This window comes from Arachis hypogaea, chromosome 2, assembly GCF_003086295.3.
Source record: "Arachis hypogaea cultivar Tifrunner chromosome 2, arahy.Tifrunner.gnm2.J5K5, whole genome shotgun sequence".
Classification (NCBI taxonomy): domain Eukaryota; kingdom Viridiplantae; phylum Streptophyta; class Magnoliopsida; order Fabales; family Fabaceae; genus Arachis; species Arachis hypogaea.
Window position 1 is genome coordinate 85,079,305 of NC_092037.1, and position 14,372 is coordinate 85,093,676.

The 14,372-nt window shown below is 35.7% G+C and overlaps 1 protein-coding gene across 1 annotated transcript; it reads right to left on the reverse strand.

Annotated features, from left to right (window-relative positions):
- Window positions 1-6,577: 6,577 nt before the first annotated feature.
- Window positions 6,578-11,992, reverse strand: LOC112727271 (uncharacterized). Its single transcript, XM_025776953.1, has 3 exons — window positions 11,495-11,992; window positions 11,063-11,374; window positions 6,578-6,844 (listed from the first exon to the last, which is right to left on the reverse strand). The coding sequence occupies exons 1-3, from the start codon at window positions 11,990-11,992 to the stop codon at window positions 6,578-6,580; spliced, it is 1,077 nt and encodes a 358-aa protein (XP_025632738.1).
- Between the last annotated feature and the right edge of the window lie 2,380 nt (window positions 11,993-14,372).

A 14,372-nucleotide genomic window follows, 5' to 3' on the forward strand; every position in this document is an offset into this window, starting at 1 on the left:
CTTACCGAAGCCCCTGCCCCCTAACCAGCCGCCACCGCTGCCGTGTCTCCCTCCTCCGCCGCGACAGCTACCACCACCGCCACCCCCAGCCGCCTCTCTGCCCCAATCTCCTTCATTAGCCTACCAGGTTCCGCATCACGTCACCCTTCTATCCATTCGTAGTTACTTCATATTTTTCTGTTTTTGCTCATATTTAGGCTAGTTAGATATGCATGTTGTAGTGGATTCTAGGTTGTTAGGTAGCCTAGGATGTGGTTAGTGGATTTAGGTCTGATAATTGCGTTGTTCGTGTTTCTTGCTTTATGATTTTCGCAATTCTGATGATTCTGTGATGTTGCTATTGTTCATATGCTGTACTTTCTTTTTTCATGCTGCTTTTTACATTGCCTTTTTTCATGTTCATACTCCCTATATGTGATTGCAGCTATGTTTTAATTTTCATATGAACTATTTTGTTGCTGTTTATTTTCTGGGATAATCCACTTTTAGCCGGAATGCTGCCCAAATTTCTGTAAAATGTTTCCATTCATGTCTTGGTTTTGGCATTTTCAACTGTGCTTTCCTTAGATTTCACCAAACCATTTCATGAATGCCAGGGCACGCATTCTTATTCTCTTTGATTTCCTGGTTCATAAATTGCATTGTTGATGTTTGATTCCAATTTTTGCTATTTCTATCTCTATCTGAATCATCATCAACCTATTTACCTATTTGTTTTCCTATTTTTATTATATCCTGGTTTTCTATTTTTCAGGATGTCAGATTCCCAGAGAAAGGGAAAAGGAAAGGCTACCACTGGCAAACGCAAAAGAGGAGACTCATCTATGTCTATCATAGATCTTATGCATGATGCCTCCTGGCGGGAGAAACACTTTACCATACAGGAGAAGGCTGACCAGCTACTCCCTGCTACTGATCCTATAAAGTTTGCAAACCGGTACTGTGAGCTGAAGTTTCCTAAGTTTGCTACCTCCAAAAATCTGTACCTGGAGAGGACCTTGAAAATCTCAAAAGAACTACAGCAGTACACCTCTGATCAGATCAAACAGAGAGGCTGGTTCTTCTTAGAGCGAAACTTGACTGAGGTAAATGCTTCCTGGGTTAGAGAGTTTTACTGTAATTACTTCAAGACTTCCCTGGATGCCGTACATCTTAGAGGGAAACAGATACTGGTCACTGAAGAGGCCATTGAGGATATTTTGCAGCTTCTGCATAAATCCGATCAGCCTGATGGGTACAAACTGGCTGAGGAGGACATGCGTTTCATGAGGTTTGATTGGGATGCTGTCAAGGCAAAGATAGCCCTTGACCCGACTGTTCCATGGGAAATGGTTCAGGACACCACCATGCCTAAGGGAATCAAGCGGATTTACTTAAATGATGAGGCTCGGCTATGGCATCAGATCTTGAGCAACTATGTTATGTCGAGTACCCATGAGACAGCGATACCGGCCGCTATGATCACCCTCCTTTGGTGTGTGATGGAGGGTAAGGACCTGTACCTGCCACGTTTTATCCGGTCCTACATGGCCAGGGTCCACGTCCGAGACACTCTTCCCTTTCCCTATTTGGTTACACAGCTCGGACGTCGAGCTGACGTACCGTGGGAGGATGCTGATGAGAGGCCACCTGCTGCAGAGCGCAGGAAGATTATTCCTCACAGCAGGAACTTTCTGGCCTTAGGCTACAGACCTAATTTCCTTACTCCTTCAGATGAGACAGCCACACCTTCAGCTGTCCCCTCTTCTTCCACTGCTGCACCTACCCCAGCCACTGCTCCTCCAGCTACTCATGAGCCTATTTACCATTTGGTGCATCGACTGTTCGCCCACTTGGATCGTATGGAGCGTCGCAGCAAGCGACGCTATGAGCACCTCAAGTTGATGATCCGGTCCGACAGTGACATCCCCTCCGAGCCTGACACCCCTTCTGATACATCTAAGGCGGAGGCATTCGATCACGAGGAGCCGGCACCCACACAGGCTGCGCAGGCAGGCTCAGAGTAGACTGCACCACAGCATAAGGACCCACCTTAGATTCAGGCTGTAGATTCCGAGATCCCTATTCAGTCAGCACCTCCTCAGACCACCACCACAGAGACCCTAGCTGCCCATCCTTCTGGAGATGACACTCCTTCACACCCAGCTTGAGTGAGCATCGAGGACGATGCTATATTTTAAGTGTGGGGAGGTCGCCATCTCTGGTATACTATTTTGGTGAACCACTACAGACCCTTCTTTTTTTTCATTTTGGCTATTTTTCTGTATTTTTCTCTTTATTTTTATTTTTATTTTCTAAGTACTTATACATTACTACTTTCATGTATTTTTACTCTATTTCTGCATTTTGCACTTTAGTTCATATTTTAGCCATTTAGTTTAGTTTGCAGTTCTAACTTATTAGCTATAGAGTATGTGGATTAATTAGTATAGTTTACCCTTTTGGCATATAATAGTTAATTTGATCAAAATAAAAGGAGTAGACTAGAAAATTTAAACAAGATCAAAACAATCCACACACTTTGTATATAAAGCATTACATCATGTAGTTAAGTTAACAACATTTTATCAAGGAGGAACACTAAAACTTTAGCCATCCAATATATTTTAAATTGAGAATAATGGGAATTTTTAACTAAACCTCCATGACATACATAATTGATATATGATTTTTGAGCTAGAGAACACACAGCCTGTGAGTTTTGAGCTTAATTGTATGGTTACATTCAAACTATAATTTTTATTTCTGTGTGTCCACCCTTCTTTTGTATTCTGGTGTTCTTTACTTTGTTTTAATATATATGTCCAATTATAGAATAGAAATACATACCAAGAAAGTGATTGAGGCCTTGTTTGATTTTAACTCACTTATCCCAAATAAAGCCTACCTTTTACATCACCCTTGTTAGCCCCCTTGAGCTTTAATCCCCCTTGTCTTATAACCACATTACTAGCCTTAAGCAGAAAAACAAATTAAAAAGAATCCCAAGTTGAATCCTTGGTTAGCTTAAGATAGAAATTGTGTAATTGTTTAAGTGTGGGGAAAACTTTATGGGAACATGGATGATAGAAACAAAGGTAGAAGAGTTGAAAAGAATAAAGATGTTTTGGGAAGCATGCTCATGTAAAATTAAAATAATTAATTACCATGTGCATTTAAAAAAAATGCAAATTAAAGCAAGTGCACATGGAGCAAAAATTAAAACTAATGCATGAGCATGTAATATCAAAAGTGGGAAAAACATGGGAAAACAGGTAAAGAAGCTTTGCTCTAGAAATTATGTATGTTAGGTGAGATCTTGGACTAATTAAGGATTCACTTATTAGCTCACTTAGCCTTATACATATACCCTTACCTTTACCTTGGCCCCATTACAACCTTAATTAAAGACCTCATGATTTTTGGTATGTCTATATTTTATAATTGTTGATTGGTTAGATGAAGAACAAAGTCATAGAAAGCAAGGATAAAAAGAAGAATAGAGTGATTAACCCAATAAACACTGAGTGATTAGAGAGTAAACACAAAATCCAGTGAGGGTTCAATAACTCATTAACATATATCTATGCTTAATTTGTTAATTGTCTTGCAAGTTTATAAAATATTTTTCTTCCCATCTCAAGTGTAAAAGTGCTTTAACATTATCTAAGGTTGGCTATGTATATATGATCCCTTGAGAATGTGAATTGATTTAACTACATGTAAGCTTTATATATGAGTAAATAAAATTAGAATTGCATTTAGATTAGAATTGCATTGCATGGCATTCAACCACTTCAACCTTACTTTTTACCTTGGATATAGCATGAGGACATGCTATTACTTAAGTGTGGGGAGGTTGATAAACCCATATTTTGTGATATATTTTGTGCTTAGTTTGAGTGATTTATTCAATCCTTCACCCACTTATTCATATTAATTGCATGGTTTTACTTTCCCTTCCTTATTATGTGATGCATGTGAAAAACATGTTTCCTATGCTTTAAAATTAATTATTTTCATTACCTTTATTTCCATTCGATGCCATGATTAGTGTGTTGAGTAGTTTCAGATCTTCTAAGACAGGAATGACTTAAAGGATGGAAAAGGAAACATCCAAAAATGGAAGGAAAGCGTAAAACGGAGTTTTGGAGAAACTGGCATCCACGCGATCGCATGGATGACGCGACCGCGTGCCTAAAGGAGAACACCTATGACGCGACCGCATGACTGACGCGACCGCGCGATAAAGAAAACTCCAATCGACGCGACCGCATGACCCACGCGGACAGGTGACAGAGGCCACGCACCAGAAATTGCAGAAAACGCTCATAGCGGATTCTGAAGCCCTTTTTGGCCCAAATCCAAGTCCAGAAGGCATAGACCAGAGGTTATGAAGTGTGAGAACGCATCCATTCAGGGAGTCTCCAAATTTTTAGTCACTTTCCATGATTTAGGTTTAGTTGGAGAGAGGTTCTCTCCTCTCTCTCTTTAGGATTAGGATTTAGGACTTCTCTTAGTTTTAGGAGCGACTCTCAATCCCATGTTCAATGGTCTTTTACTTTACATTTATCTCTTATTTTCAGATACTTGAATGCTTATATTAGTTATGTTGCCTATTTGGCTTATGCCACATTCATGATGATTTTCTTATTTAATGATATTTGAGGTATTTCAGTTTAATATTGCTTTCTTTTGTTTATGCTATTGATTATTCCCAATCTGAAGACATTTTTTATTCCAGCAGATTTAATTTCTTTTCCTTTTGGTCTTGGTTAAGAAATCAGTAACTCAGGAGTTATCTTAGCTCAACATAATTGATAACTATTATCTTTGCTAATTGAACTGAACTTCAATAATCTCAACCTTTTCCTAGGAAATAAATAGGATTCGAAGGTCAACTAATTAGTCCCTTGACTTTTCTTTGCTTTAGCAAAGGTTAACTAAGTGGAATTAAGATTCAACTTTCATTATTATTGATAAGAATAACTAAGTCTGGACTTCCAATTTCTCATACCTTGCCAAAGGGTTTGCTTTACAGTATTTATTTATTTTAATTGCCATTTAAATTATCTGCCATATTCATTCCTCACTCTCAACCCCAAAATACACTTTTTCATAACCAACAATAAGAACATACCTCCCTGCAATTCCTTGAGAAGACGACCCGAGGTTTAAATACTCGGTTATCAATTTATTTAGGAATTTGTTACTTGTGACAACCAAAACGTTTGTACGAAGGGATTTCTGTTGGTTCAGAATCTATACTTACAACGCAACTTTATAAAATTCTTTACTAGCAAAAATCCTAACGTCAGTAATCTTATGTTATAGTTCAAATCTCGGATGTAAATCTTTTCACTCATTCACTATTTACGAATAACATTCTGCTATTTTATATAGTTCATTTAGAGAAAAAAACAAAAAGAAGTTTACGAGATCAAACAAGGTCGCAATAAAAAATAGACAGCATTGTGCACAAGAAATTTCTTCAATGGTTCAAATAAGAGGTTAGCATAAAGTATGCGTTATACCAATTGCCTTGATAGCATAAAACATATACTACAATATTCTACCTTTTATGAAATTAAGAATGGTTGTTATATGGTATCAGGTTCTAATGGATAGCACTCAGTATTCAAATGAACTTAAATGGCTTGCATATGGACCCATACTTCAAGCAACACGTTATGGGCATACAATGTCAATGGGTATAAGTTTAGAACAATGGCAAAGGACGAAAGGATGAAAATCCAAAATAGTGGAGTATATATCTCATCTAATACACGAAGTTATGCAAGTATGCATGACAAAAAAATGCCTATTAGTAAAATCCCATACTATGGCAAAATAGTAGACATAATTGAATTGAATTACAATTGTTGGTTCTCAATCGTGTTGTTCAAGTGTGTTTGGGCAGATATGACTACTAGTAGAGGCATAAAAAAAGATCATTTGGGTCTTACTAGTGTTAACATCTCTTGTTCGATACACACTGGTGATCGATAAAACCATGAACCGTACATATTGGCATCAAAGGCTCATCTCGTATACTATGTGGATGATGAAGTAAATAAAAAATGGAGTGTAGTGGTTCATGTCATGCCACGAGACTTGTATGACATGGGAGAAGAGAATGAAGAAGTTGGAGTTGGTTTTTCTCTACATACAGGGTTGAACATTTTAGCGACAGCTACCGTTAAAGACTTGCAGTTGACAAGGGATGATGATATAAAAGACCCCGCAGACAATGCATCTGAAAATATTGACGAGATTTCATAATGGAAACAGGATTAAAGTCAATGATTGTTAACAAGGGTCTTTTTATAATTATTGTGTTTAATAATGTTAATGATGTATGTAGTTTGATAGTTATATCACGATTGGTATTTTCAAAATTTAATTAAATCTTTACTGAATTGTTAGTTTTATTAAATAAAAGTCGTTTCCATTTCTTTAAATGATTTTTTTAGAAATAGTTAGCTTACAATGAAGTATTAATTTCGTTATTATTGTTGATGTTATTAACGTCGTTATTATGATAATCATGCTATCTATTAGTTATAATCAATGCTAAAATTATTATCAGTAATAAATATTAGTACACATAAAATGATTGCTTAACAGGACAAATAAAAACGAAGGACTTTTCATCATGCTGTGCAAGCACAATATTCAATAAAGAGATGGTTATGGCCTCTCCATTCTCTTCATTGGAATATACAATTTCTGTTGCTAGAGACATATGACTTTGTAAAGTGAATGTGAGGTGTTGGTTGGAGGCTATATCAGGATGCTCTTGTTTGAACCAATACTTGGAAACGGCTAACGAATCGATCATGCAGGTTTGTTCATCAAGCATACCCTATTAAACTTGTCTTAAATTATATTTGATTAACACATATTTTAAGTTGACATATGCGAACAAACTTGCTGCAATAATATTTGCAATATCAACATTCATATTTATTAGAACTTTATGAATGGGGATCAATATACGAAAAGAAATTTGGATATATTTCTGTGACATGTGCATCTGGGAAGAGCTCTGAAGACATACTTGATGAATTGAAGGTAAAAAATATATAATATGGAAAGTTCATCATAAAGAAACAGTGTTTTACAAACAAGCATATGGCTGAGTTAGATATTACATCACATGAGGAAATAAAATTTATAGAATTACATATTACAGAGTTTTTTTTAAAGAAATCTGCCCAAACTATCAACAAGGGAGATGGTAATCGTTGTTTATTTTTGTTTACTTTTGCAACCTATCTTACCATATTAACGTACCTATTTTTTTCCAAATTACTTTCTAATTACTTGGGGATTGTTGGTTTCGTTTAATTATACTAAGATTTTTGTATGCGAGTTGATATTTTCAGTGTTAGATTAATATTCAAGCAAAATAGTTAATGACAGTCTAGATGGCACAAAGATTGATTCAAAAGACCATTTAGATGATATCTCCTTCGTTGAAATTGACATCTCCATGTAGTTTGATCTGAATAAGGTTCTGAAAGAAGACAATGAAACTTTAAATGACCAACAAAAAGAAGATAACGTACACATTGCAAAAAGGGCTTCAATCTAAACAAAAAACCAGGGTTGGAAGATGACATATCAGATCTTATATCACGTGAAATCAGTAGAGTCTTGACAGAATATTTTTTGCCAAGTCAATACGATGTTAAAGATAAAATTTGACCTTTTATTTTAAGATTTACATTATTTCCCTTATTTTAATAGTTTGGGTTGCGGTATTACATATTTCACTACTTTAAGAATTTATTAATTTAAATTTAATAAGGTATAACTTCGAAGAAGCCTACTATTAATGTAGGCTCAATTGAAATTAGCATTGATTTATACATATTTTACATATAGCAATGCTAGGGGGCCAGCAACATTTGTGATTGGTAGCCATCAACTAGCCATCAATGATGATTTGATGGTGTGAGATTTCATCCAATGGCTCACATTTCTTTGCTGGTTACATGCTGGCCAAAATGCAATAAAATTGCTGGCTCCCTAGACTTTTCTTTTTACATATTTCTTTCAGATTTATGCTTGAATGTAAACTTAAAAGATCTTATAGTAAACGAAAAAATCTAATTTGTAAATTTCTTCACATGATTAAATAAATATATTTTTAAATTGAATATTTTTTTACGTAAAATAAATCCAAACATAGTGTTACGGTTTAGGTAATAGTGACTTGTAAAACCCGGTCAAACCGTAATTAATTAAATAATAAATTAAATAGGAGCAAATATGGTTAGAAAATCTAGCAATCGGAATTTGATAATTTAAATATAATATTTGGAGACTCGGTGAATTTTTGTGAGTCGGAAAACATAATTTTCTAAATAAAAATGCGCACTGGAAATTTGACTGGCAGTACCGGCTGCGATCTATCTTGTACTGTGGCTGAGAAAATTAATTAGAAGTGAATAATTTTAAGAAATAAGAATTTATAATTTGGGAAGATAAAAATATTTAAAATACGGTTTAAAGCTCTAATTTTAAAAGTTTTGGCCCGAAATTGGGCCAACGAACTAAACTAACTGAGCCCAAAACCCAACATATATAAACATTACTTATAAGCATTTCAGCTCATAAACCCTAAAAATGATAAGGAGGGGCGCTGAAATAGAGAACAGAGGAAGAAGAGAGAAAATCCTATCTCCATCAAACTTCAAATAACTATAACTTTTGATCTGGGACTCCGATTGACGAGCCGTTTGTGGCCACGCATCGCTCTTCTCATCCTCTACAATTCTAACTAAGTTTTGTGGTGAGTATTCCACTGTTCTCTGTCAAGTTTTCATTTTTCTCTTTAAATTCGAATTTGGTTTGGGTTTTGGAGAAATCTTGTGATTTTGGTTATTTAGGAGTGTTCTAGTATGAGCTATGGGTGATATTCATCACAAACTTCAGTGGGTTAAGGTAAGAAACCCTCCAACCCTTGTGATTTATCATTTTCATGAACACTAGGTTGATGTATATATGTGAAATTGCTTATGTTAGTGTATTTGGTGATTTTGGTGCACAATGGGAAGATTCAACTTGCTTGTGGAACTTTGGTATGGAGGTTTAAGCTTGTGGGCCTTGGAGAAAAAAATTCAAGTTTGGGTGTAAACCACCGTCATTAAGGTATAGTTTAAGTTTCATTTAAATACCGTGTGGTGTGATGAGAATTCCTAGGCTAGATGCCCCTAAAATTAAGTTTGGATTGTGTAAATGGTTAGTAGTAATATGCATAGTTGATATGTAATTTAAATTAATGATTGGGTTGAGAATTGTGTGAATTTGTATGTTTGGTGTTGAGAATTTGATGAATTGGATAATGAATATTGCTTTATGGAATATGCAATTAAATTGTGAATTTGGGCCGGAGGCTGTGAATCTTGGGCCGGAGGCCAGAAAGAGGTAACAAAGGTAAGTTGATGTGTGTATTGTGTGACGATATAAGAGATTGGATGGATTTTAGATATTGAATGTGTGAATAATTAGTTTGATTATTGAATAATAAGGTTTGAGGAATTGAGGTGTGGAATTTGATAGTTTTAGGTGAAAGTGTGTAGATGAGGTAGGTTTGATTTTGGTTGAGTGTAATTATGTGAATGTGGCTGGGTTGTGGTCATTTGGATGAGTGGAAATGAATTCGTCTTGTGAACATTGAAAAAAATTGGTGATTTCTATTTTTGGTAAAAATTGATTTTTGACCAACATCGGCGGTTCGTAACTCGGTCCTCGAAGTTAGGAATTCTTCAAAATTGAATTTTTATGAACGTTCACTCAACGACCTTTTCAACAGTTCCAGAATGGTTGAAAAAGAAATTTTGTAGAAGAAGTTATGTGTGTTGGAAGTTTGGGGTTTGAAAATGTAATCCTGCAGCTTTCTAACTTAGTAAAATTTTTGGTAAAACGTACTCCGACGCGCACGCGTCACTCGCGATTTTTACTCTCTCACGCGTGCGCCTGTCTGACGCATACACGTCGCTGTATTGATGCAGGTGCCCAATAGAAAATCCAGAGAGTTGTGCTGGTACTGTGCTGGTTTCGTGTGAGGAGCACAAAACGCACCCACGCGTACGCGTGGCTGACGCGTATGCGTCACTCTACTTTTCTACCTTCCCACGCGTGCGCATGGGCACCAATTATGCGTCACCCGCTTTTCTCCGCTTTCTATGCGTGCGCATGGACGACGCGCTCGCGTGACCCCATTTTCATCAAGAATTGATTTTTTAGTTTTTAAAGCCGACTTTCATACTTCTAACCCTCTATTTTCATCCTTTAAGTCCTAAATTTTTATAATATGCCTAGTAATGAAAAGAAGTTAGGACATGTGGTAACTTGTGGATGAAGTAAAGTGAGGATTAATGATGAATGATGAATAATGATGATTGTGTGAGTTGCTGAGGATGATGGTGGAAGTGCTGTGTATAGTATGAGCCGGATGGTTATGATGAGAATTGAATTATGGCTAAGTATGCATATGTATACGATTAATGATTAAATGTGGTAAATGAATAAAGATGGAAATATTGAATGTGATGTGTGACCTCGAGTAGTAGGCAGTGGCATTGTCCACTTGCTCCGGGTATGAGATGGGGATGGAGGATTACAATAAATGAGTTTAATTCTGAAGTTTTGAATGAATGTATGTTTGAGATGCTTGGGTAGTAGCAAAGGTTGTGGTTCGTCCTACTCAGGGACGGATCCAGAAATGTTATCGTGGGGGGACCAATAACATATATAATATTAAAGAAATATGCAAATAAATTATAATGTAAGATGCATTACAAAAATATACCGATAGAGAATATATATTTAAAGTACAAACAAAATAAACATACTTTTACTAACGAAGTGGTACACGTCGATTCTTCATATCATAAAATTCATCGATAATAGAATCGGTGTCAAATCTTTCAACAATCTTCTTCTCAATGTAAATCAAAAGACAATTAGCAAGAAATTCATCTTCCATTTTATTTCTGAGTCTATTCTTCACAATATTCATAGCTAAAAAAGATCTCTCAGTTGTAGCAGTTGAAACAGGGAGACTTAATACCAAGCGAATCAAACGATCAATCAAAGGATATGTTAAAGACTTTCCTGTCTTCGTTAATCTTTGACATAACTCCGAAATTGTGCACAAGTTAGTTAACTCAACATGATTAGGAACATCAAGTTCATAATGTTGAGCTTGCATTCTAATGTGAAATTTCTCTTGGTCACTGAAGTCACCTGGATAAAATCGTTCTACTAATTCACATACTTTGTTGACACTGAAGAACTTATAATTATCTCTGGGATCTAAAGTTGAACTTAAAGTAAGCAATTCCACCATATTATCATTGAATCTTCCATTACGCTCTTGCAACTATGTATCAATTACAGCCAGAAATAAATTAACACGGTAATGATGCTCCACTGAAATTTGGTCAACAATTTTGCGAGTTTGGCCTCTTCTATGAATATGCAATGCATTCATATCAGGAACCTCAACTTCATGTTTCTCACAAAACAATATAACTTCTTTTATGAAAGCCTCCCAACTTGATTCTCTCATTCGTTGGATTAAAGTCTTGGTAGTAGAAACCAGAGTTAAAGCATTCAATATGTCTTGATTTTTTCGTTGCAAAGCTTGACAAAGATCATGACTAACTTCCAAAATATTTCTCATCAAATGCAAAACAAAGACAAATTCAAAGGATGTGATAGCATCATAAGCAGCATTAGCATCACCACGAGTGGAGAAATTACCTTCTTCAGTGCTTTTTTCAAGAACTTCACAAGTAGCATCAAACATGCATAGCAAGCTACGTACAGAATTCAAATGAGACCCCCATCTAGTATCTCCAGCTCTTTGCAAAGTACCAATTTGATTAAGTCCACTACCTGTCACAAGTTGATCATCTGCAATTAAGTTTGCAACATTATTTGCTTGAGCAACCCTTAACTGATCATGACGTTTAGGAGAAACAATCACAACATTCATAATTAGTGCAATTCTTTGGCTGAAGAAACAAGTGCTAATTGTAATCGATGAGCAAGACAGTGAATGTAATAAGCAAAAGGACAATCTTTCAAAAATAGAGCTTGCAATCCATTCCATTCACTATGCATATTACTAGCTCCATCATACCCTTGTCCCCTAAGATTTTGAACATCAAGATTATGACGAGAAAGAACTGATGAAATTTTTGTTTTCAATGTCAAAGAACACGTATCAGAAACATGTATAAGATCAAAAAATCTTTCTTGAACACAACCGTGCTTGTCTACAAATCTCAAAACCACAGACATTTGTTCTTGCTTTAACTCATCTCTTGCTTCATCAATAATTATACAAAATTTAGAATCACCAATTTCTTCTCGAATTGTTGCACGCACTTTTCTAGCAAAGATATGTAATATATCTTTTTGAACACCAGGAGATATATATTGAGCATTTCCAAGAGCATTTTCAAGAACAACATTATTAACATTCTGATTACAGGAAGCCAAAAGCTTAATTAACTCAATAAAATTTCCCCTATTCAAAGATCCAGGACTTTCATCATTGCCTCTAAATGCTCATGCTTGAAATGCAAGCCATCGAATAGCATCAATAGATGTCTTCAACCTTAAGCGGTTATTTACAATAGTTTAATCACTATGCCTATCAAGAACTTTGTCTATATGCTTAGATTGAGCCATTAAATCATCACAAGATTTCACACATAAATTATGGGGAGAATTAGGAATAGAACCCTCGTGACATACAAATGCACAATTCACTCCATTGTTTACTTTCTTCCAATTACTAAATCCTAACTCTGAAAATGCATTTTTTCCATCATTGCGAGCACCATAATGTTTACCAAACAAGTAGCAAGGCAAACAATAAGCAGCATCTTTTTCTGATGAATATTCTAACCAACTTGGAAATTTCTTAAACCAAGAAGATTGAAAATATCGACGGTGATTGTTATTACCAGAAGCTAGATAGCTAATATTTTTTGGTTGGTATGGCCCAGCTATTATGTATGCTCTACGAATTTTATCACGTTCATTGATATTATACTGCCAAATTGGACGTCGCTTTCCTGGATCCCTTTCTAGTAAAGAGATATCAACATCTCTTTCTAATCTTGGAACTTTGGCTTTTTGTTGATGTGTATTTTGAGTAAGATTAGAGAGTTCACTTACTTGAACTTCTTGTGAAACAAGATTAGAGGGTTGACTTGTTTGAACTCCAACATCATCAGTAACTTTTCTCTTAAAAATTGCATCAATTTTACTTTGCTTTCTCATCATAAAATGTTCTGATTTTTTGTTACCTGAAAAAAAATTAAATAATTATATACTCACATGAATAAACAAACTGAATATTTTTTATTAATTAAACATCAATAACAATATTTTTTTACTAAGTCATTATCAATTTCACTAAAAATAAAAAATAAAAAAAGAGAATAAATCTTAAAAATAAATAAACTATTTATCTATAATTTATGTGATCACAAAAAGATAAAATTATATTATTTTATAGTTAAAAAATATAATTTATTAATTAATAATTTTATACAATTATATAAAAAAAATAAAAAGTAGAATGAGTAGAATAGTAATACCTTTGCTAATTGCTATGATTGAAGATTTGAAGACCGAAGCTAGGCTATGAGGGTGTGCAGCGTGCTCCAAGAGAATAGAAGACCGAACGTTTTCAAAAGGAACAGCATAAAAGAAAGAGAATGTCACATGTAACATGAGTGTTTGTTATTTAGGAGTTTAAAAAAATTTAAAAACCATTATATTTTATTTAGGTTGGGCCTTTTAGTTTATACTACTATTTTTTTTAAAGCTGGGGGGGGCAAGCCTCTACTTGCCCCCCCCCCCCATGTATCCGTCCCTGGTCCTACTTGCTCCAGGTCAGAGATTGTAACGCTTGGGTAGTAGCGCAATAGTGGTTATTCCACTTGCTTCAGGTTGAGCTTTTAAACACCTGTCTGGGTACATGCAGTGGCATTGATCTACTTGCTACGGAATGTGGTGAGATATAACTGCTTGGGTAGATGCAGTGACATTGATTCCACTTGTTCCGGGTTCGGTTTGCAACTCCTAAGATAGATGCAGTAGTTAGCCCCCACTTGCTCCCAGTCGAGGTTGATTTGAGATTTATGAAACTATCTTAGTTTCGGATTTCCTTGGGTAGATGCAATGGGTCGGCTCCACTTGCTCCAGGTTGATATCCGAGGTTCTGTTGACCCCATGTCGTAAGTGTGGCCAGACACTGTGAAATTTTTGGACGAGCTCGCCCCCGTGGATAAACACCAGTGAGGGTGTTATATGTTTATGTTTGAGAATTACTCGAGTAGAGGATGCGCGACAAGGGG